The sequence below is a fragment of the Coregonus lavaretus genome, assembly GCF_964263955.1.
Source record: "Coregonus lavaretus genome assembly, chromosome: 8".
Classification (NCBI taxonomy): Eukaryota; Metazoa; Chordata; class Actinopteri; order Salmoniformes; family Salmonidae; genus Coregonus; species Coregonus lavaretus.
The window spans coordinates 25,060,773-25,086,644 of record NC_139995.1 but is presented as its reverse complement, the minus strand read 5'-3'; the positions used below and the strand labels follow the sequence as shown (position 1 = coordinate 25,086,644).

General features: G+C 42.8%; 1 protein-coding gene across 1 annotated transcript in view; it reads left to right on the top strand.

Moving 5' to 3' along the window:
• LOC311133980 (immunoglobulin superfamily member 21-like) overlaps positions 1-25,872 on the top strand; it is a gene marked incomplete at both ends in the record, with an annotated part of 115,766 nt that overhangs the window by 43,697 nt on the left and 46,197 nt on the right. Inside the window, 2 exons of the mRNA XM_084167605.1 lie at positions 4,575-4,690; positions 24,217-24,712. Coding sequence (XP_084023731.1) covers positions 4,575-4,690; positions 24,217-24,712 — 612 coding nt within the window. The remainder of the gene's footprint in view (positions 1-4,574; positions 4,691-24,216; positions 24,713-25,872) is intronic.

The following is a 25,872-nucleotide window of genomic DNA, read 5'->3' as shown; positions in this document are numbered from 1 at the left end:
CCTCATTCTTATAGAACATTTGTGGGCAGAACTGAAAAAGCGTGTGCGAGCAAGGAGGCCTACAAACCTTACTCAGTTACACCAGCTCTTTATTGTGGGAAGCTTGTGGAAGGCTTCTCAAAAAGTTTGGCCCAAGTTAAACAATTTAAAGGCAATGCTACCAAATACGAATTGAGTGTATGTAAACTTCTGATCCAATGGGAATGTGATGAAAGAAATAAAAGCTGAAATAAATCATTCTCTCTAATATTATTCTGACATTTTACATTTTAAAATAAAGTGGCGATCCTAACTGACCTAAGACAGGGAATCTTTACTAGGATTAAATGTCAGGAATTGTGAAAAACTGAGTTTAAATGTATTTGGTTAAGGTGTATGTAAACTTCTGACTTCAACTGTATATATACACACCATATACACACTCACTCACTCACTCACTCACACACACTACATTGACACTCCCACACAAAACCCACACACATTCACTTACACTACGTACACACACACACACACTCAGACCGACACAACACAAACACATACACTGAGTATACAAAACATTAAGAACACCTGCTCTTTCCATGACATAGACTGACCAGGTGAAAGCTATGATCACTTGTTAAATCCACTTCAATTAGAGTAGATGAAGAGGAGGATGGAGACAGGTTAAACAAATATGTTAAAGCCTTGAGACAACTCAATATTAGGAAGGTGTTCCTAATGTTTGATATACTCAGTGTACATACACATTACACACACACACACACACACACACACACACACACACACACACACACACACACACACTTTTACACCCATCAGTTGCTTCTGCTGCTCTGTTCTTTATTTTACTCTTATTATCTATCCGGATGCCTAGTCACTTTACCCTGCCTTCATGTACATATCTACCTCAAATACCATGTACATCTGCACATTAATATGGTACTGGTACTCCCTGTATATACAGTAGCTCCATTCTTGTGTATTTTATTTTATTCCTCTTGTGTTACTATTTTATTTTTAAACTCTGCATTGTTGGGAAGGGCTCATAAGCAAGAATTTCATGGTAAAGTCTACACCAGTTGTATTCGGCTTGTGACAAAAAACATTTTATTTGATATGATTTGATTTGTGGGCACCTGCACATTGTTCACCATTGCTGTTGCTACAAGGTGGAACTGGTTCTGAAGTAATCACGTGATCAGAGAGGGATCTAGTGGCCTACATAGATCCACCTCTATCACATCTGTGCTCTTCAAAGACATTGTGCAGAAAGTGGTACCACTTAGATAGGCATTTTATTTGGGGGTTTTCCTTTGCAATGGGCATTGGTTTATTTCTGAATGGTTGTATTTAATTGTTTACTTGAGATTACTGTTTATCTGAATTCTTAAAAAGAGTAACAATTTAGGAGTAATACATTTGTCTCTGAAATTACTGTTGCATATTCATTTCTGGATAAGCACACAGCTATATTTGATTATATACACAAATCTATGGTTACAAATGCATGATTTATTAGTAAGCCTGAGTAATGTGCACGTATCCAAATTAAATATTCATAGGAATTACAAAAGAATGTATGATTCCAACTCCTCAATAATAACTTCATACAAAAGTTACATTTTAGCACCAATTGCCACTTATATGGATATGTTACTCAAATTAGATAATATGGACACTTTGGACAATATGCTATAGCTCAATTGGTAGAGCATGGCGCTTGTAACGCCAGGGTAGTGGGTTCGATCCCCGGGACCACCCATACGTAAAAATGTATGCACACATGACTGTAAGTCGCTTTGGATAAAAGTGTCTGCTAAATGGCATATTATTATTATTATTATGTGGAGACAAAATTATCCACTCAAAATTCAGTATGTACCATAGATCATCATGTTTAATTATATAATGATACCATTTTAGGGCTGCAACTTGGAGGCAGAACGCCCTATACTCTGATAAGTAGATTATCACCATCAATGACAGAGAGCTGTTATGGATATTATTGAGTCCAGAAGGTAATTTGTCTGTGATTTTGATCAATCCAACAATCTCTTGGGAGACTGAAACAAACGAGAGGCCATGCATACATTTGGACTGATCACTTTCGGACCACTGAGCACATGATTAAAAAAGTACAATTCCATTAAATAGTTATCACTGAATTACTTTCAGTGAAAAGGAGCCAAGAATGACCTAGGTGACCTTCTCCTTTTGTCCTTTCTCCCCCAAACCCTGGAGATGTGGACTTCAGACCTGCACGCTGAGTAAAAGGGGATGTTGGGAGTATGCCTTGTTCGCACACTGTCTACAGAGCACTAAATCCCTTAATTATCAGGCCTGGGAGAGCAGTCCCCAGGGAGCTTTGTTAAACGTGGTCCTGCTCCACACACTCTCCAATCCCATTTGCAGTTTTTTTTTTTTGACATCAGGGTAATGGTGCTTGAGTGTGTGTAGAGAAAGAGGGAGGAGGGAGAGGGGGGCTTGGACTGTTAGTAGTATAAACCGTTCCGTAGAGTTGACTGAGAAGGGAAAATAAATTGTTTTCCACTTTAATGTTATATTTCTTTAGAGTTGATAGATGTAGGAGAAGGGGCTGTATCTTTGAAGGCTCTGACCTTGTCGTAGCCAATAAATTCAGAGCAGAGTTTTACCATACACACTTTCAAATGTAGTGGTTGATAAGATTAATATCCTGGACTTGAGAGCCTTTGTCCTTTTGATTCTCCTCCCAGGCCTTCTCTCAAACGTCCTCTCAAACACGCTTTGTCTTTGTATGTAATGCAGAGATAAAGATTGCTACTGAGGCTGTAGCAGTCAGGATGCACAGCCACAAAGTTAAGCAGCACGTGTCACTGCATAGCACTAGAATATGAAGCTTTACATGTACAGAGAATAAGCAGACATTTTTAATATTATTTGTATTTAACATCATTGAATCCTGGTCTCTCTGCATGGTCTATCTCCATTTGTGCTCATGTTTTTCAATTTTTTTTGGACAAAACTCAGCTGTTAAAGACATTGACATCCTCTTCAAAGTGTAAAGGATTCCTTTGCCCTGGATTTCTTACACAACAAGGGGCTATTGTTTTTTAGTACGAAATGAGTTGGTCACTGTTCGCATGTGTCTAGCAAACTTAGCTGCTATGGCTTTTGCGCTTACCACATCAAGTGTTTTTACATGCAGTAGATATTCTACCATGCAGTAGAGAATTCCAGTTTCAATCTGGAAATGGAATGAAGATGAAAAGGAATTGTGAAATGCAGAAGAGGTAAAAAAAAAAAGTTAGAACTGATTAGATAAATGTAAGGCTACTATACATTTAATGTAAGACTCTCCTGTGAGCCCTGGCCGTCTATACCTGTGATGCCTCTAACAGCTAATCATGCTCCTGTTTGAGCCCGGCCTCTGTTAGACAGCTAATGGAGTTTTCTAAGGTTAATTTCCAGCCATACGTCCTGCATCAATAAGCAATTAAGAGATGTGGAAACAAAAGGCACTCAGGCCAGCAGACTTTTTCCCCCTTCGTTTTAATCAATTAATCGCTTTGGCATCTCTGCTTGAAACCCCCAAATGGATTTAGACGTAAAAGTGACACATGAAACGGCTCTATTCCCAGGCCAGCACCGCTGATGTGGGATCTTATCAATTGAGAGATTCATGGTGGAACTTCCACTGGGCTCTCTTTTAACCCCCTCCCCTGGTTTCACACACTGTTTCTCTTTCCTATGAAGGCTCAGAGAAGCCAAATGGACCAGAACCGTCCTACTGCCGCATTCTGCTTCCTCTACACCGGGTGTGAAGGGAAATTCACAGGAAGTGTTTCATGTGATAATATAGCGGCGGAATATCGAATGCCACCCACGAGGATGCAGCAACTGGGAAAGCATGAAACATTCAGAGTAGCAAGGAAATGCAGATGTCTTAGACTTTTTTCTGTCTTTCATCCTCCTCAACTGATGTTGTCACTGTGACAGCCATTTGAATTTCCATAGTGTTCCATTCATCCATTTATTCAACTCAACCCCTTTTCACACTCCTGGTCATCCAATTCTATATCAGCCTTGATTGGTTTGTTATTGATTTACGCATTCAGTGAGGGGTTGATATCTTAGGAACTTGCTTTCAAAAAACCAGCACCAGTGTACTGTAACATGTATCGCATGTTAAGCATCTAATTTGATGTGGGGGTCTATTTCCTTTTTACTCAGCTTAACTCCCACTGCTCTTCTCTGCTGTGAAGTCGTGCTCACATGTTTTCCTTTTGCAGTGACAAGCTTGTTGGTTTCCCCTAAGAGAGCCAGACAATAGACTGCAGATACTGTATGATATGCATGAGCACTGCTCCACATCTTTAACCAGCCCCATCGGACCAACATGAAACCCAAGGGATCCTGAACACAGCATAGGACCCTAGCCAACAGCCTTGCTTTATGACACAAACGATCCTGAGCACAGTGTCAAGGATAATGAGTTTAGAGTTTATAATAGCAGTATAATTTGTCATTTTTTGTCCACCTGTGTAATAGCTGTCATGTGTTGTTGCCTAACCTGTCCTTTTCTCTTTCCACAGCACCTCCAAACAACATCTCAGTTTCGGCAGAGAACTGCCCAACTCCATTCAGCCGGTACCAGGCCCAGAACTTCACTCTGCTGTGCACTGCAAAGGGAGGCAAACCTGCACCTTCGGTGAGTCACACATTTAGGCACTTGAACATGCTATACAGTGCAGTATATATAGGGCCAGACACACATATGATTTGGAGCCAATTCACTGTAAACAATCATTCTGAAAGGTTCCAGTCATGTGTACCCCACTGCATTGAGCCATGACCTCAGTCATGGTTGAAGCATACAGTATGAGGAAAAGTAGTTGTAGAAGGGGATGTTTGAAGAGATTATTTTCTATGGAAGAGTTTGACTTGTGAATCATAATTAGTACAAATGTAATAATGTAATCATTATAGAGACTATTTGAAAAAATATCAACCAGAGACACACGTGTAGACCGAGTTAAGATCATTAATCTTATCACAAAGTGACTCATTAATAATGATTGTACCAGGAATTGCCATTAGACACCATAATGGCCCCCAATGCTATTCCCTCAACTTTTTGAGATGGCAGACAAGGTAGTAGAGATAGCTGAAGCCACATGCTCCTCTGTCTTCTAGCCTATGAGCCTATGGACACTGCTTGAGTGACGCCACTCACTGTTCATCCCTACTGGTCCATTAATCATGGTCCACGGGTGTATCATAATGTATTCCAGATCCATCTCACAGCTTATCTCCCGCAATTATGAACCCAGTGAGAGGTGAATACAAGGTGAACATGATTTCCGTCTCTCAGGTACTGACTGACCGGTTATATAAAGCCCCATGAGTGCATTCCATGGCCTTCCTGGCACTCTGGTATAAGGATCCCACAGCTGTTTTTAAGTCATTACAGTCCTGCACTGCTGGACTTCTCTACCAACCTTGTTGGAGGAAATTAGATAGATCTGAAAGGCCATATCTCCAAATATGCCTGTACTCTGTTCATTAGACTCCCTGAGTAGCCCTGGTAATGCATAGAATCAACTCACGCAATCGGTTAGAAACTTGGTTTGAGGGATGGTGATGACTCATCAAATCACTGATGCTTCTACGGATTTGGTCAGACTGTAATCTTCTGTCTAAATACATATAGAAGGTAGTATAGAGGGTAAATGCTGACTATGGGTGGCCATTATTTGCCCTTCCTGCTCTCCTTTGTAGCTCTGTAGCAAATATGCTAATCATTATAGAAGGCTATTCGATTATTCACAGAGAGTGGTTTGATTGGGCTTGTTAATGCACTTTATGCCCTAACAGATCCCCTTAAAACCTACTGAGGTCATTTTGACCCTTCAGATCTAAATATCATTCTACAGATTCTTTAACTAACCTTTGAAATGTTGTTTAACTGTTAGGCTGTGGGAAATTAGACAAGAAACCTGCCACTTTATACTGAGTATTATGTAATCCCATCTCTTTAAAAAGAAATCATCACTATGCCAGCCCAAGCATAGATCAGGGACTCAATACAAAAGCACTTAGAGGTTCAATCATTAAGAGGAGGCATATAACATTAATGTTAAGTTAAGTTTTTCTGGATGAAGATTGAGAGGTTGGAGTGGGCAGTTTAGAGTTATGAGGAGGAAACTGGTTGACCAGGAGAGTCATCTCCAAGGAAATGTAACAATTTCAGTCAAAGCAACTGTGATTGAAGTACTGTATGAATAATGTGTCTGTGTTTGTAACATGGCTAAGCTATGATTGTAAGTAGTGGAGGATAATTGTGTTGACTCCAGAATAAGTTGCAATGCCTCTGTGGAGAGTTAATCACCCTGCCAGAATTCAGAAATTCCAACCATTGGATATCCTAATTCTGGCTGGATTCCAACAGGAATTACACATCGCTTTGCAAGCCAGTATAACGTAACTTGCAGGTAGGGTTGCAAAATGTTGCTAACTTTCTCAAATTTCCCAGGTTTTCCAGAAATCCCATTTGGAAGATTCCTGGAAATGGAATAAGGAGGAAATCCTTCAATCAGGATTTCTTGAAAATCTGGGAATCTTGGGAAAGTTACCAGAATTTTGCAACCCTACTTGCAGGCCTGATGTGCCTGAAAATGAATGAATTCAACAACCATGTTTCTGTCACTAACAAATACAGTCATGGGTGGTAAATCTACAATTCTCTCAAAGGCAAGGCACACTGGGAAACTCAATTGGAGGCATGAATTAGTGGGGGCGTGGCAGTTAGTTATTTTTATGTTGTACCTGTTTAAGTGGTCTATGGTAGAGGTACATTTTGCCACTTACTAGGAACATCCCACTGGGCACACGTTGGTTGAATCAGCGTTCTTTCCATCTCATGTTGAACCAATGTGGAATAGATGTTGAATTGACGTCTGTGCCCAGTGGGATATGGCTTTGTCACTGTGGTGGTTCCCTATAAAGGCACACTTTTGTACCTGTGGACTATATGTAAAAATTGAACTATCTGAGGTATGAACTGGGGTACAATTATGTTCCTATAACTAAAGGTACAAAGGATAACCTTACAGGATACAACCCCAGTGACACGCAGTTGTTCCCCTTTAAGAACAAATCTAAACCTTTTTTTCTGAGAGTGTACTGAATTGGCCTGGGTTTTGTGACTGCAACTTCAAATGCCTTTCTGCCTTTTGATGACACTAATTTGCTCTTTGTCAGTGCTGTTGCCTGGCAGCTTATTACAAAACTAGCTGTTGTCAGCTCTATTTTCTATGTCATATCTTTGCAAGCCCAGTCTTAGATGCTTTTCTAAACCTTTATCAAAGCATTTAACAGGTCAGCAGTGTTTTGGTTAGCCTACATCCTTTCATGTTGCAGCTTATGTAATCAGCAATCATTTGTTTCTAGGCAGGAGTTTCTTAGGTTGAGGCCAGTGGTGTAGTGGAGGGTAAACACAAGTAAACAGTTTACCCACAATTTGCAGAAAATTCATTTATTTTTTCACTGCAACCAGCGATCATTTTACCCACATATTTTTGTACCACTACATCACTGGTTGAGGCAAAATGTAACATGTAAGCGTAATCAATGGCTGTATACAAAGAGCTGTGCACTGGCTGTGCATTCCTTTCTTTCACCAGTTATTCACCAGAAAGCTTAATTTGTCTGCTTTTAGTGTATTATACAAGCAACAAGCGTGTTGTTGTTGTCACTAGGTACTGTAGAAAGTGCATCATCTTCCGTTTTAGATACTTTTAACAAGCCATTCACATAGTAGTAATAGTTATCTTGTGACATCCATTACAGCATCCTCAGAGCACAAGTAACCATTGATTGAAAAGATGAAGGATAATGACAGCTAATAATGAGAGATGATTAAGCCTCTTTCTCTTTCACTCTCTCACTCTCTCTTTCACGCACTCTCTCTGTGTCTCTCTCTCTTTCTCCACCCCTACTCTCTCTCTCTCGCTTTTTCACTCTCTCTCTCACCTTCTGACAGCACCATGATTAATTGTGGCAACATTAAGGTGTATTTGGGCCATTGCGTGAAGAAAAAGGGTTATTGTTACTAGAGTTGCAAAGGGATGGTATATTACTGGAAACCTTCAAAGTTTACCAGTAAATTACCAGAATTTCTGTATTATTCAAGGATTGTATGTAATCTATCACAAGACATCTAGTGGCCCTTTTGGGTACTTCATATGTTCACAGGTGTCTGTAATTATCTCTGGCCCTTTATGTGGCCTCATCACATGCAAAATATATGAAATAATGAAAAAATTTACAATAAAAAAATAGAACGACAGAGCTGTAACACAATATCCTAAATATAAACCAGCAACATAGTTAATACCATTGGTGTTTAATATGAGGGTTTCAGCATGAAATATCCTTTATATTTTATTTTACACTTTTATTGATTTTACTATGTCAGTATGTATTTGTTGTCAATGTTTTGGCATCAAACTGGTAGCAGTTGTGAAAAAAGTGAATCGTTGGAAGAGTTGCAGATTTAATTGAAAAAATAATGCCATGTTGATTAATGTTTTTTTTTTTCATTCATTAGGCTATTTTCACTTGAACCATATGGTCTATCTACTAGAAAGTCATGGACAATATGGACACAGATATACAAAATGAATACTATATATATATCAATAAAACATTTCTTAAAAAGTTATTCAAGTATAAATTACCAAAGTGATGATAGATTGCCATAGATTGTCTGTTAATTACCAAAATTACTGAAGATTCCAGTAACTTTGGTAAACTACCAGTATCTTTGCAACCCTAATTGTTATCCTTTCAAATGAGCTTTGAGTCAAGGTGTTAGGGCTAGGGGGTTAAGGCTGGCTGTATCTGAAGTGCAGGTGCTTTTCATCAATGTCTATTCACAGGCAGAATGCAGAGCCTACCTCGTGCTGTACACACCAGCTTAATTTCGCCACCACCAAAGCATTGTGCTTGGGCGGGCGTTCAGAATGACATCTTTGTTTTTTTGTCGAAGCTCTCTTGAATCCGAATTAAGCTGGTGGTGTGTGCTCTGGCTCCATTGTCTGAAGCATTTGGGGATGTAGAACAGAGGCGTGATTGATAATCACTTTATTCCACTGTGAAGGACCATGCATAAAGACCACTGAAAACCACAAACAGCTTCTCATTACAGCACAGCTACCACTGCCCACTGTCTAAATTACAGCCAGCAGCAAGACTCATATGCTGACCCCCCCAAAAGTATGTCTATAATGTCTATAACAATGGGGTTTTCATTGCCTTGAGCATGCTGATTAGGCCTAATCTAAAACTAGTGAAAACTGGAGGATTAGGTATTTTAGGTGCAGTTGAAGTCGGAAGTTTACATACACCATAGCCAAATACATTTAGACTCCGTCTTTCACAATTCCTGACATTAAATCCTAGTAAAAAGTCCCTGTCTTAGGTCAGTTAGGATCACCACTATTTTAGGAATGTGAAATGTCAGAATAATAGTAGAGAGAATGATTCCCAGTGGGTCAGAAGTTTACATACAGTGGGGGAAAAAAGTATTTAGTCAGCCACCAATTGTGCAAGTTCTCCCACTTAAAAAGATGAGAGAGGCCTGTAATTTTCATCATAGGTACACGTCAACTATGACAGACAAAATGAGATAATTTTTTCCTGAAAATCACATTGTAGGATTTTTAATGATTTTATTTGCAAATTATGGTTGAAAATAAGTATTTGGTCAATAACAAACGTTTCTCAATACTTTGTTATATACCCTTTGTTGGCAATGACACAGGTCAAACGTTTTCTGTAAGTCTTCACAAGGTTTTCACACACTGTTGCTGGTATTTTGGCCCATTCCTCCATGCAGATCTCCTCTAGAGCAGTGATGTTTTGGGGCTGTCGCTGGGCAACACAGACTTTCAACTCCCTCCAAAGATTTTCTATGGGGTTGAGATCTGGAGACTGGCTAGGCCACTCCAGGACCTTGAAATGCTTCTTACGAAGCCACTCCTTCGTTGCCCGGGCGGTGTGTTTGTGATCATTGTCATGCTGAAAGGTACACGATCATTGTCATCATAGGTACACGTCAACTATGACAGACAAATTGAGGAAAAAAATTCCAGAAAATCACATTGTAGGATTTTTAATGATTTTATTTGCAAATTATGGTGGAAAATAAGTATTTGGTCACCTACAAACAAGCAAGATTTCTGGCTCTCACAGACCTGTAACTTCTTCTTTAAGAGGCTCCTCTGTCCTCCACTCGTTACCTGTATTAATGGCACCTGTTTGAACTTGTTATCAGTATAAAAGACACCTGTCCACAACCTCAAACAGTCACACTCCAAACTCCACCATGGCCAAGACCAAAGAGCTGTCAAAGGACACCAGAAACACAATTGTAGACCTGCACCAGGCTGGGAAGACTGAATCTGCAATAGGTAAGCAGCTTGGTTTGAAGAAATCAACTGTGGGAGCAATTATTAGGAAATGGAAGACATACAAGACCACTGATAATCTCCCTCGATCTGGGGCTCCACGCAAGATCTCACCCTGTGGTGTCAAAATGATCACAAGAACAGTGAGCAAAAATCCCAGAACCACACGGGGGGGGACCTAGTGAATGACCTGCAGAGAGCTGGGACCAAAGTAACAAAGCCTACCATCAGTAACACACTACGCCGCCAGGGACTCAAATCCTGCAGTGCCAGACGTGTCCCCCTGCTTAAGCCAGTACATGTCCAGGCCCGTCTGAAGTTTGCTAGAGTGCATTTGGATGATCCAGAAGAGGATTGGGAATGTCATATGGTCAGATGAAACCAAAATAGAAGTTTTTGGTAAAAACTCAACTCGTCGTGTTTGGAGGACAAAGAATGCTGAGTTGCATCCAAAGAACACCATACCTACTGTGAAGCATGGGGGTGGTAACATCATGCTTTGGGGCTGTTTTTCTGCAAAGGGACCAGGACGACTGATCCGTGTAAAGGAAAGAATGAATGGGGCCATGTATCGTGAGATGGGGGCCATGTATCGTGAGTGAAAACCTCCTTCCATCAGCAAGGGCATTGAAGATGAAACGTGGCTGGGTCTTTCAGCATGACAATGATCCCAAACACACTGCCCGGGCAACGAAGGAGTGGCTTCGTAAGAAGCATTTCAAGGTCCTGGAGTGGCCTAGCCAGTCTCCAGATCTCAACCCCATAGAAAATCTTTGGAGGGAGTTGAAAGTCTGTGTTGCCCAGCGACAGCCCCAAAACATCACTGCTCTAGAGGAGATCTGCATGGAGGAATGGGCCAAAATACCAGCAACAGTGTGTGAAAACCTTGTGAAGACTTACAGAAAACGTTTGACCTGTGTCATTGCCAACAAAGGGTATATAACAAAGTATTGAGAAACGTTTGTTATTGACCAAATACTTATTTTCAACCATAATTTGCAAATAAAATCATTAAAAATCCTACAATGTGATTTTCAGGAAAAAATTATCTCATTTTGTCTGTCATAGTTGACGTGTACCTATGATGAAAATTACAGGCCTCTCTCATCTTTTTAAGTGGGAGAACTTGCACAATTGGTGGCTGACTAAATACTTTTTTCCCCCACTGTACACTCAATTAGTATTTGGTACCATTGCCTTTAAATTGTTTAACTTGGGTCAAATGTTTCGGGTAGCCTTCCACAAGCTTCCCACAATAAGTTGAGTAATTTTGGCCCATTCCTCCTGACAGAGCTGGTGTAACTGAGTCAGGTTTGTAGGCCTCCTTGCACACACTTTTTCAGTTCTGCCCACACATTTTCTATAGGATTGAGGTCAGGGCTTTGTGATGGCCACTCCAATACCTTGACTTTGTTGTCCTTAAGCCATTTGCCACAACTTTGGAAGTATGCTTGGGGTCATTGTCCATTTGGAAGACCCATTTGCGACCAAGCTTTAACTTCCTGACTGATGTCTTGAGGCCCCGTGTAGCTCAGTTGGTAGAGCATGGCGCTTGCAACGCCAGGGTTGTGGGTTTGTTTCCCACGGGGGGCCAGTATGAAAATATATGCACTCACTAACTGTAAGTCGCTCTGGATAAGAGCGTCTGCTAAATGACTAAAATGTAAAATGTTGAGATGTTGTTTCAATATATCCACATCATTTTTCATTCCTCATGATGCCATCTATTTTGTGAAGTGCACCAGTCCTTCCTGCAGCAAAGCACCCCCACAGCATGATGCTGCCACCCCCGTGCCTCACGGTTGGGATGGTGTTCTTCGGCTTGCAAGCCCCCCCTTTTTCCTCCAAACATAACGATGGTCATTATGGCCAAACAGTTCTATTTTTGTTTCATCAGACCAGAGGACATTTCTCCAAAAAGTACAATCTTTGTCCCCATGTGCAGTTGCAAACCGTAGTCTGGCAGTTTTATGGCGGTTTTGGAGCTGTGGCTTCTTCCTTGCTGAGTGGTCTTTCAGGTTATGTCGATATAGGACTTGTTTTACTGTGGATATAGATACTTTTGTACCTGTTCCCTCCAGCATCTTCACAAGGTCCTTTGCTGTTGTTCTGGGATTGAGTTGCACATTTAGCACCAAAGTACGTTCATCTCTAGGAGACAGAACGCGTCTCCTTCCTGAGCGGTATGACGGCTGCGTGGTCCCATGGTGTTTATACTTGCGTTCTATTGTTTGTACAGATGAACGTGGTACCTTCAGGTGTTTGGAAATTGCTCCCAAGGATGAACCAGATTTGTGGAGGTCTTTTGATTCTTTTGATTTTCCACTGATGTCAAGCAGAGGCACTGAGTTTGAAGGTAGGCCTTGAAATACATCCACAGGTACACCTCCAATTGACTCAAATGATGTCAATTAGCCTATCAGAAGCTTCTAAAGCCATGACATCATTTTCTGGAATTTTCCAAGCTGTTTAAAGGCACAGTCAACTTAGTGTATGTAAACTTCTGACCCACTGGAATTGTGATACAGTGAATTATGAGTGAAATAATCTGTCTGTAAACAACTGTTGGAAAAATTACTTGTGTCATGCACAAAGTAGATGTCCTAACCGACTTGCCAAAACTATAGTTTGTTAACAAGACATTTGTGGAGTGGTTGAAAAATGAGTTTTAATGACTCCAACCTAAGTGTATGTACACTTCCGACTTCAACTGTAGGTGGGTCAGTTTGACTGGTGAATATGAAGATATCAATTCCAATTTCTTCTACCTACGGTGTATTCACAAATTTAAAGGAAAATTGAAGATCAGTATGTTTTTTTCATAATGTGACAGAGGATTTCATAAAAGGGAATCCATGAAATGTAGCAAAAGGCATTATTCCCAAAAGTTTGCAGTAATCCATTCTCTATTGTAAGCTATGCGTATAGTAAACCAATAAAATACAGAATAATTCCTAATCAATCATTGAAACTATTTTTAAAGCCTTCTATCTCCTAGAGAGTACCGTCTATCACGTATATACAGTACGTATGTGTGAATGATCCTGAATTATTGAGCCACTTCAAGATAACATAAAGAAGAATATAAAATAATAATGGGATTGTATATACAGTGGGGAGAACAAGTATTTGATACTCTGCCAATTTTGCAGGTTTTCCTACTTACAAAGCATGTAGAGGTCTGTAATTTTTATCATAGGTACACTAAATCACATTGTATGATTTAATTTGCAGTAATTAATTTGCATTTTATTGCATGACATAAGTATTTGATACATCAGAAAAGCAGAACTTAATATTTGGTACAGAAACCTTTGTTTGCAATTACAGAGATCATACGTTTCCTGTAGGTCTTGACCAGGTTTGCACACACTGCAGCAGGGATTTTGGCCCAATCCTCCATACAGACCTTCTCCAGATCCTTCAGGTTTCGGGGCTGTCGATGCGCAACACGGACTTTCAACTCCCTCCAAAGATTTTCTATTGGGTTCAGGTCTGGAGACTGGCTAGGCCACTCCAGGACCTTGAGATGCTTCTTACGGAGCCACTCCTTAGTTGCCCTGGCTGTGGTTTCAGGTCGTTGTCCTGCTGGAAGACCCAGCCACGACCCATCTTCAATGCTCTTACTGAGGGAAGGAGGTTGTTGGCCAAGATCTCGCGATATATGGCCCCATCCATCCTCCCCTCAATACGGTGCAGTCGTCCTGTCCCCTTTGCAGTAAAGCATCCCCAAAGAATTATGTTTCCACCTCCATGCTTCACGGTTGGGATGGTATTCTTGGGGTTGTACTCATCCTTCTTCTTCCTCCAAACACAGCGAGTGCAGTTTAGACCAAAAAGCTCTATTTTTGTCTCATCAGACCACATGACCTTCTCCCATTTCTCCTCTGGATCATCAAGATGATCATTGGCAAACTTCAGACGGGCCTGGACATGCGCTGGCTTGAGCAGGGGGAACTTGCGTGCGCTGCAGGATTTTAATCCATGACGGCGTAGTGTTTTACTAATGGTTTTCTTTGAGAATGTGGTCCCAGCTCTCTTCAGGTCATTGACCAGGTCCTGCCGTGTAGTTCTGGGCTGATCCCTCACCTTCCTCATGATCATTGATGCCCCACGAGGTGAGATCTTGCATGGAGCCCCAGACCGAGGGTGATTGACCGTCATCTTGAACTTCTTCCATTTTCTAATAATTGCGCCAACAGTTGTTGCCTTCTCAGCAAGCTGCTTGCCTATTGTCCTGTAGCCCATCCCAGCCTTCTGCAGGTCTACAATTTTATCCCTGATGTCCTTACACAGCTCTCTGGTCTTGGCCATTGTGGAGAGGTTGGAGTCTGTTTGATTGAGTGTGTGGACAGGTGTCTTTTATACAGGTAACGAGTTCAAACAGGTGCAGTTAATATAGGTAATGAGTGGAGAACAGGAGGGCTGTTCTTCTACTAATCTCACTGCAACTCCCCTCCATATCTCCGACTACTACTTTGTATACTTTTCTCTCTCGCTCTCCTCCAACACTACTCACTCTGCCCGTACTCAGATGGCAATGTGCCGTCGCAACCTTCGCTCTCTCTCTCCCGCTACTCTCTCCTCTTCCATCCTATCATCTCTTCCCTCTGCTAAATCATTCTCCCTCCGATCTCCTGATTCTGCCTCCTCAACCCTCCTCTCCTCCCTTTCTGCATCTTTTGACTCTCTATGTCCCCTATCCTCCCGGCCGGCTCGGTCCTCCCCTCCTCCTCCGTGGCTTGACGACTCATTGCGAGCTCACAGAAGAGGGCTCCAGGCAGCCGAGCGGAAATGGAGGAAAACTAGACTCCCTGCGGACCTGTCATCTTTTCACTCCCTCCTCTTTACATTCTCTTCCTCTGTTTCCGGTGCTAAAGCCACTTTCTACCACTCTAAATTTCAAGCCTCTGCCTCTAACCCTAAGAAGCTCTTTGCCACCTTCTCCTCCCTGCTGAATCCTATTCCTCCTCCCCCTCCCTCCACGACATCCGATTCTCATTTATTAAGTCAAATGACACCGCTGGTCCAGCTCACATTGCCCTAGCCTATGCTTTGACTTCTTTCTCCCCTCTCTCTCCAGATGAAATCTTGCGACTTGTGGCGGCCGGCCGCCCAACAACCTGCTCGCTTGACCCTATCCCCCCCTCTCTTCTCCAGACCATTTCCGGAGACCTTCTCCCTTACCTCACCTCGCTCATCAACTCATCCTTGACCGCTGGCCATGTTCCTTCCGTCTTCAAGAGAGCGAGAGTTGCACCCCTCCTCAATAAACCTACACTCGATCCCTCCGATGTCAACAACTACAGACCAGTATCCCGTCTTTCTTTTCTCTCCAAAACTCTTGAGTGTGCCGTCTCTAGCCAACTCTCCTGCTATCTCTCTCAGAATGACCTTCTTGATCCAAACCAGTCAGGTTTCAAGACTGGTCATTCAACTGAGACTGCTCTTCTCTGTGTCATGGAGGCTCTCCGCACTGCTAAAGCTAACTCTCTCTCCTCTGCTCTTATCCTTCTAGATCTATCCGCTGCCTTTGATACTGTGAACCATCAGATCCTCCTCTCCACCCTCTCCGAACTGGGCATCTCCGGCGCTGCTCACTCTTGGATTGCGTCCTACCTGACAGGTCGCTCCTACCAGGTGGCGTGGCGAGAATCTGTCTCCGCACCACGTGCTCTCACCACTGGTGTCCCCCAGGGCTCAGTTCTAGGCCCTCTCCTATTCTGTCTATACACCAAGTTACTTGGCTCTGTCATATCCTCATATGGTCTCTCCTATCATTGCTACGCAGACGACACACAATTAATTTTCTCCTTTCCCCCTTCTGATAACCAGGTGGCGAATCGCATCTCTGCATGTCTGGCAGACATATCAGTGTGGATGTCGGATCACCACCTCAAGCTGAACCTCGGCAAGACGGAGCTGCTCTTCCTCCCTGGGAAGGACTGCCCACTCCATGATCTCGCCATCACGGTTGACAACTCCATTGTGTCCTCCTCCCAGAGTGCAAAGAGCCTTGGCGTGACCCTGGACAACACCCTGTCGTTCTCTGCTAACATCAAAGCAGTGACCCGATCCTGCAGGTTCATGCTCTACAACATTCGCAGAGTACGACCCTACCTTACACAGAAAGCGGCACAGGTCCTAATCCAGGCAATTGTCATCTCCTGTCTGGATTATTGCAACTCGCTGTTGGCTGGGCTCCCTGCCTGTGCCATCAAACCCCTACAACTTATCCAGAACGCCGCAGCCCGTCTGGTGTTCGACCTTCCCAAGTTCTCTCATGTCACCCCGCTCCTCCGCACACTCCACTGGCTTCCAGTTGAGGCTCGCATCTACTACAAGACCATGGTGCTTGCCTACGGAGCTGTGAGGGGAACGGCACCTCCTTACCTTCAGGCTCTGATCAGACCCTACACCCAAATGAGGGCACTACGTTCATCCATCTCTGGCCTGCTAGCTCCCCTACCTCTACAGAAGCACAGTTCCCGCTCAGCCCAGTCAAAGCTATTTGCTGCTCTGGCATCCCAATGGTGGAACAAGCTCCCCCATGACGCCAGGACAGCGGAGTCACTGACCACCTTCTGGAGACACTTGAAACCCTACCTCCCCCATAAAAAAAAGAAGAAAAAAATGCCTGCTATCATAAGTTGAATGCACCAATTTGTAAGTCGCTCTGGAAAAGAGCGTCTGCTAAATGATGTAAATGTAAATGTAAGGTATCCTCACTCTTACTGTCTTGAAGAACATTCATGGGAAATTAGTGAGTGCCAAGGATTCCTTTGGTACAAAACAACCTTGGGAGCAACAGTTTTCTCTGTCAAAATGTACTGTATTTTAATTAAAGAAAACGTAAATAAACGGAATGCACAGTACAGTAGTATTAACCTTGGAGATCACTAAACTTAGTTTTTACAGCATTGGCTGAGTCCTTGTGACTTACAATGGATACAGCACTTTCTCCATTGTTTGGGAAAGTAGGAGAGATAGTGTCCCACACTGGTCAGGAGTGGATACATACAGTGATGGAAAAAAGTATTTGATCCCCTGCTGATTTTGTTCGTTTGCCCACTGAAAAAGACATGATCAGTGTATAATTTTAATGGTAGGTTTATTTGAATAGTGAGAGACAGAATAACAACAAAAAAGTCCAGAAAAACGCATGTCAAAAATGTTATAAATTGATTTGCATTTTAATGAGGGAAATAAGTATTTGACCCCTCTGCAAAACATGACTTAGTACTTGGTGGCAAAACCCTTGTTGGCAATCACAGAGGTCAGACATTTCTTGTAGTTGGCCACCAGGTTTGCACACATCTCAGGAAGGATTTTGTCCCACTCATCTTTGCAGATCTTCTCCAAGTCATTAAGGTTTTGAGGCTGACGTTTGGCAACTCGAACCTTCAGCTCCCTCCACAGATTTTCTATGGGAATTAAGGTCTGGAGACTGGCTAGGCCACTCCAGGACCTTAATGTGCTTCCTCTTGAGCCACTCCTTTGTTGCCTTGGCTGTGTGTTTTGGGTCATTGTCATGCTGGAATACCCATCCATGACCCATTTTCAATGCCCTGGCTGAGGGAAGGAGGTTCTCACCCAAGATTTAACGGTACATGGCCCCGTCCATCGTCCCTTTGATGCGGTGAAGTTGTCCTGTTCCCTTAGCAGAAAAACACCCCCTAAGCATAATGTTTCCACCTCCATGTTTGACGTGGGGATGGTGTTCTTGGGGTGATAGGCAGCATTCCTCCTCCTCCAAACACGGCGAGTTGAGTTGATGCCAAAGAGCTCGATTTTGGTCTCATCTGACCACAACACTTTCACCCAGTTCTCCTCTGAATCATTCAGATGTTCATTGGCAAACTTCAGACGGGCCTGTATATGTGCTTTCTTGAGCAGGGGGACCTTGCGGACGCTGCAGGATTTCAGTCCTTCACGGCGTAGTGTGTTACCAATTGTTTTCTTGGTGACTATGGTCCCAGCTGCCTTGAGATCATTGACAAGATCCTCCCGTGTAGTTCTGGGCTGATTCCTCACCGTTCTCATGATCATTGCATGGAGCCCCAGGCCGAGGGAGATTGACAGTTATTTTGTGTTTCTTCCATTTGCGAATAATCGCACCAACTGTTGTCACCTTCTCACCAAGATGCTTGGCGATGGTCTTGTAGCCCATTCCAGCCTTTTGTAGGTCTACAATCTTGTCCCTGACATCCTTGGAGAGCTCTTTGGTCTTGGCCATGGTGGAGAGTTTGGAATCTGATTGATTGATTGCTTCTGTGGACAGGTGTCTTTTATACAGGTAACAAGCTGAGATTAGGAGCACCCTTTAAGAGTATGCTCTTAATCTCAGCTCGTTACCTGTATAAAAGACACCTGGGAGACAGAAATCTTTCTGATTGAGAGGGGGTCAAATACTTATTTCCCTCATTAAAATACAAATCAATTTATAACATTTTTGACATGCGTTTTTCTGGATTTTTTTGTTGTTATTCTGTCTCTCACTGTTCAAATAAACCTACCATTAAAACTATAGACTGATCATTTCTTTGTCAGTGGGCAAACGTACAAAATCAGCAGGGGATCAAATACTTTTTTCCCTCACTGTAAGATGGGACTGCACCAAATGTGCCACTGCTTCTGCAAATCCTGGTCATATTTTCCCTCTCCGAATAGGAAGGACACATCATAGAGCTTGTCTTTGTTGTATGTTCTGTTTCAAATCTTTTATGATTGTGCTTTATAGATTCAGAACTTTTTTAAATGTCAAGGCTGCCAGCCATTCCATCAACAGTGACATAATGAAATGCCTACAGCCCACGCAATTTTTTCCCAAGAACTAACAAGCACATGAATGGTTCTAGTTTATTACACTATCCTGTTTCTCCACATTTCTTAGCAAATTGGTTTTCTACAGTATTCTACAGTACCCAAACAAAATTATGATTTATTGTGCAGGTAGGTAGTACAGAAGGTAATGGTGGGAGTAAGGTCAAGGATTAGTTGATACTCTAGAGTTGTGAAAGTTGTTAAAGGGAGTCCGTTTAGGAGGCGTTGAGGTCAGTACATACCAGAACCTACAGTGCTCTTAATCTCCCTTGATGTTTCAGGTATAGGCCTACACAGTGCATAGGAAGTCAACACAGCACTGATTAGTTGAATTATATTCAAGGTTCTGTATTTGTACTTGCAGGGATACATGTGTTGTGCTACACAAGGAGATATAGTACACCATATGGAGGAGTCACTTGATCATTGTTTAACCAACTGTTTATGATGTGCTGTAGCTGAAAGCCTACACTACCGGTCAAAGGTTTTAGAACACCTACTCGTTCAAGGGTTATTCTTTATTTTAACTTTAGTCTACATTGTAGAATAATAGTGAAGACATCGAAACTATGAAATAACACATATGCAATCATGTAGTAACCAAAAAATTGTTAAACAAATCAAAATATATTTTATATTTGAAATTCTTCAAATAGCCACCCTTTGCCTTGATGACAGCTTTGCACACTCTTGACATTCTCTCAATCAGCTTCATGATGTAGTCACCTGGAATGCATTTCAATGAACAGGTGTGCCTTCTTAAAAGTTATTTTGTGGAATTTCTTTCCTTCTTAATGCGTTTGAGCCAATCAGTTGTGTTGTGACAAGGTAGTGGGGTATACAGAAGATAGCCCTATTTGGTAAAAGACCAAGTCCATATTATTGCAAGAGAAACGACAGTCCAGCATTACTTTAAGACATGAAGGTCAGTCAATACTGAACAGTTCAAGAACTTAACCCTCCTGTTATGTTGTGGGTCAATTTGACCCGTTTCCACTTTTGCGTTGTCTAAAATACTAGTTAACCACTCTTTTTCGCCATGAAATTACATGACTTTTCCTCATTTAGGGTCATGAACCTAACTGCAAAATGTGGACACACTGATGTGTTGTGGAATGTCTGTGTACATTTTGTATACAAACATGATGTTGTGGGTCATTTTGACCCGGAGGCTTTCATGTGTATATATATTTGCACAGGTGCAAAACAAAAAAGTGTCTTTGATTTATTTTGTTTTGACTGGTCCTGGTTGCACTTTTAGAATTGTGTTTGGGTTAAAAAGGGCTTTCCCAAGCTTCTCCTCAGTGTGAGAGCAGCAGGTCCCTGACACAGACACTCAAAAATGAGCTCCAAAAGATTTTCAATCAATGAAGTCTTATCACAAATTCTGGACTGTGACAGTGAAAAAGAAGAAGAGGTTTCAGAGACAGAGGATATTTCAGAGATAGAGGACAATGCTGTTGATGATCCAGATTTTGTCTTCATTGAAGAGGATTCAGAGGAGGAGTCTGCCGTACCATCCCCTACATCAGATGAGAGACAGAGCATGCAACAAGCATCATCAAGAGAAGAGAAGACATGGAAGTCTAAAGATGGTCATATTGAATGGTCACCGTCACCACAACGAGGTCAAGGTAGACTCTCAGCTTCCAATGTAATAAAAATGGTTCCAGGACCTACACGATTTGCTGTCACTCGAGTCCATGACATACAATCAGCTTTTGAGCTCTTTTTACCCCAAGCAATAGAGAAGATTGTTCTGGACATGACCAACTTGGAGGGGAGCCGTGTGTTTCAAGAGAACTGGAAGCCACTGGATCGGATTGACTTGCATGCATACATTGGATTGCTCATATTAGCTGGAGTCTACCGGTCAAACGGAGAAGCAACGGCCAGCCTGTGGAATGAAGAGAATGGAAGGCCAATATTTCGGGCAACAATGTCTCTACAAGAATTCCACATAATTTCTCGGGTGATTTGCTTTGATAACCGTGATACCAGACCGGGTCGACGTGAAAGAGACAAACTAGCTGCAATCAGAGATGTATGGGATAAATGGGTGGAAATTCTACCGTTACTGTACAATCCCAGTCCTCATGTTACAGTTGATGAACGCCTTGTTCCATTCAGAGGACGTTGTCCCTTCAGACAGTATATGCCAAACAAGCCTGCAAAATATGGCATCAAAATATGGGCAGCATGTGATGCCACATCAAGCTATGCATGGAATATGCAAGTTTACACTGGGAAGCCACCCGGCGGAGTGCCTGAGAAAAACCAGGGGATGCGGGTGGTGCTGGACATGAGTGAAGGGCTGCAAGGTCATAACATCACGTGTGACAACTTCTTCACATCCTACCGCCTTGGTGTTGAACTACAGAAGAGAAAGCTGACCATGGTTGGAACAATCAGAAAAAACAAACCTGAACTTCCCAGTGAGTTTCTGAAAATGCAGGGCAGAACTGTGCATTCCTCTAAATTTGCTTTCTCTGAAAATGCAACTGTTGTTTCATACTGCCCAAAGAAGAACAAGAATGTTCTTGTAATGAGCACAATGCACAAAGATGCATCGCTGAGTGCAAGAGAGGACATCAAGCCACAAATAATACTGGACTACAATTCCACCAAAGGAGGAGTTGACAATTTGGATAAAGTCACAGCAACATATAGTTGTCAGCGCATGACTGCCCGCTGGCCTTTGGTGATTTTCTACAACATTGTGGATGTGTCTGCTTACAATGCCTATGTCCTGTGGACTGAAATCAACCAGCAATGGAATGGTGGCAAATTGTACCGACGCCGGCTTTTCCTAGAGGAGCTCGGCAAAGCTCTCATCACTCCCAAGATCCAGAGGAGAGTCCGGCCTCCTCGGTCGACAGCAGCTGCATCTGCCGTCCAGAAAATTCAAGCTGGACCATCAACACATGCCTCCAATCAACCAGAAATGGATCCAGTGGATACAGGCAGTGGCAAGAAACGGAAAAGATGCCAGCTCTGCCCCCCTCGACAAGACAGTAAAACAAGCACCACTTGTGTAGAATGCAATAAATACATCTGCAGAAAGCACACACACACATTGTGTTCAACATGTAGAGAGAAAGACTGAAGGGATAATATGGACCAATAGGGGGGGAAAAAACCTACTTGGGGAAACTGAAAAATCTTGTTTGTGAGAAAGGAAATATGTTTAACAAATAGTTCTTAAATATTGTTTAAAAAAAATAAAAAGTATTGTATTTCTTCTTTCTGAAATGTCTGATAAGACAAAATAAAGTTGTTTCTGTTTTTACTTAATTCTTTGACTGTCTTGAGTGTGTTTAAACTGTGCGGGTCAATTTGACCCGTAACATAGTGGATGTAATTTTTTTTTAGCATAACAGGAGGGTTAAAGTTTCTTCAAGTGCAGTCGCAAAAACCATCAAGCTCTATGATGAAACTTGCTCTCATGAGGACCGCCACAGGAATGGAAGACCCAGAGTTACCTCTGCTGCAGAGGATAAGTTCTTTAGAGTTACCAGCCTCAGAAATTGCAGCCCAAATAAATGCTTCACAGAGTTCAAGTAACAGACACATCTCAACATCAACTGTTCAGAGGGGACTGTGTGAATCAGGCCTTCATGGTCGAATTGCTGCAAAGAAAACACTACTAAAGGACACCAATAAGATGAAGAGACTTGCTTGGGCCAAGAAACATGAGCAATGGACATTAGACCGATGGAAATGTGTCCTTTGGTCTGGAGTCCAAATTTGAGATTTTGGTTCAAACCGCCGTGTCTTGGTGAGACGCGATGTGGGTGAACGGATGATCTCCGCATTTGTATTTCCCACCGTAAAGCATGGAGGAGGAGGTGTTATGGTGTGGGGGTGCTTTGCTGGTGACACTGTCTGTGATTTATTTAGAATTCAAGGCACACTTAACCAGCATGGCTACCACAGCATTCTGCAGCGATACGCCATCCCATCTGGTTTGGGCTTAGTGGGACTATCATTTGTTTTTCAACAGGACAATGACCCAACACACCTCCAGGCTGTGTAAGGGCTATTTTACCAATAAGGAGAGTGATGGAATGCTGCATCAGATGACCTGGACATCCACAATCCCCCGATTTTATAGTTTTGATGTCTTCACTATTCTACAATGTAGCAAATAGTTAAAAAAAGAAGAAAAAAAACCTTGAATGAGTAAGTGTTCTAAAACTTTTGACCGGTAGTGTATAAACCTGAAAGTGTTGTGTTCATGTTAGGAAGAGTGTTGGTTGTCTGTTTTCTCCCTATTGTTCACATGGAGCCATAGAGAGTCAGTCCCCAGGAGCATGGCCTTACGTCACAGTTGTTTACACAAATTACTGCTATTTACCCAGCAGAGTGAAAAGCCCCTGAGGTGGCATAAAATCAAAGCATGCCTCAACAATCCCCTTTTACAGAAAATCCAAACATTGGCGTAAAATGTACTATATAGGGTAACGATACTTTGATCTTGTGAAAATTGATTCCAAATGTCCAAAGGTCCATAACAGACTGCGGATTACATTTTCCTCTTCAAATAAAGAAAGAAAGTGAAAATCTAAAATCACGGTATGAGTAGGGAGCTTCACAACTAGCGATGCCAAGGGCAGTAGCTCTGCATCCTGATTTTAAAGCTAATATCTGGAGGTTATATGTTAAAATGGGAGCTTGAATTTCCTGTGAAGAGATTTACCAGCCGGAGATCCTGTAAAAAGCCCTGCTGAACACCAGCTCTGAGCAAAGCTCTGACACATCTCCTCTTCACCAGCTCACTCGTGACTGAATAACCACAGCCCATTATCACAACTTAAAAGTTGTAATAAGACTATTGGAAATGATATACTGTAATTCAACTCCTGCTCTTGCCCCTTTTTTGTCTCTCTCTCTCTCTCTCTCTCTCTCTCTCTCTCTCTCTCTCTCTCTCTCTCTCTCTCAGGTGTACTTTAAGCGGGATGGAGAGTTGATAGAGGTGATATCCTACATCCACCCCTCAGCCGAGGACGGCGGTGGCTCAGCAGGGGTGCGGGGTGCCAGGCCACTCATCAGCAGGGACCTGGACGACACCAAGCTGCAGAGGTCCCTCTCCCTGTTGGACCCCGAGGGCCGGCCAGCCCGCATGTTCACCGAGAGCCCTGAGCGTCGTTGGACCCCGGGCCAGCACACCCAGGGTCGGCAGCAGCAGGAGCAGCCCAGCCCTGCCACGGAGGTCATTCCAGAGACTGTGGTGAGCCGGGAGTTCCCCCGCTGGGTCCAGAGCACTGACCCACTCTACTACTTCAGCCACACCCACATCTCCCAGAGTGATGGCTCTGTGCTGGTGCAGGCCAGACTCACCTGGACCCTTAACCCCCAGCTGGACAATGACGCCATGTTCAGCTGTGAGGTCAAGCACCCAGCACTGTCCATGCCCATGCAAACAGAGGTCACACTGGGTGAGTACAACAGAAATATCCCTCCCCTAACCCACTTCTCTCTCCTTGTTTCCCCGCCGCCTTACTCAATCTCTGAGACTCCTTATGTATCCCTCGCAAATCACTCAGAACAACACTGATTTCCAATTGATGCTTAATTGTGTTACAGCTGAATGCAAAACTCTAGTGACTGACAGGGCAATTCATCGAGCTGTCTGTTGCTAATTTGAGTTAACTCACAACCGTTATTGAAGAAGTCAACCTGAATTAAGGAAGTCAAATTAGAATTTAAACACAGCCACGTGATGTCCTGTATTGGAGGAGGCGATGCAGTGCTGATATGATAAATAGAAACATTACCTTCACTGAGAAGGCAGAGTGTGGTGCAGTAAGGAGAGGCTGCTGGTACAGGTACAAGTTACACGCTGTGTGCACACTCCATTTCCTCAGAGCTCCAGCTTTAATCTCCTTCACACCTTTAGAGGTGCCTTCTCCTCCTGCTAGTGTCCCTTTCTCACCGTGGTGTGTTGATAGACATGGGGCGGCTCTGACTGCTCACCCTTTAACTGTGGGAAGCTTTTCATAGTTTTGCTGTTAGAACAACAATAACAGTGGAGCTAGAAAAACACTCAACCAACACAGAAGGACCAGTGTTTAGGGTCTATAAAGGATTTACCAATCACGGCTAACAAGTGGCTATGTGTCAGCAAAGAGCTAGCACAGTGCTTAAGGGCCTGCATAGTGCATATCATTTTACATTTACATTTACATCATTTAGCAGACGCTCTTATCCAGAGCGACTTACAAATTGGTGCATTTAACTTATGATAGCCAGTGGGACAACCACCTTTTTTAAATTATTTTTTTATGGGGGGTGGGGGAAGAAGGATTACTTTATACTATTCCAGGTATTCCTTAAAGAGGTAGGGTTTCAAGTGTCTCCGGAAGGTGGTCAGTGACTCCGCTGTCCTGGCATCGTGGGGGAGCTTGTTCCACCATTGGGGTGCCAGAGCAGCGAATAGCTTTGACTGGGCTGAGCGGGAACTGTGCTTCCGTAGAGGTAGGGGAGCTAGCAGGCCAGAGGTGGATGAACGTAGTGCCCTCGTTTGGGTGTAGGGTCTGATCAGAGCCTGAAGGTAAGGAGGTGCCGTTCCCCTCACAGCTCCGTAGGCAAGCACCAT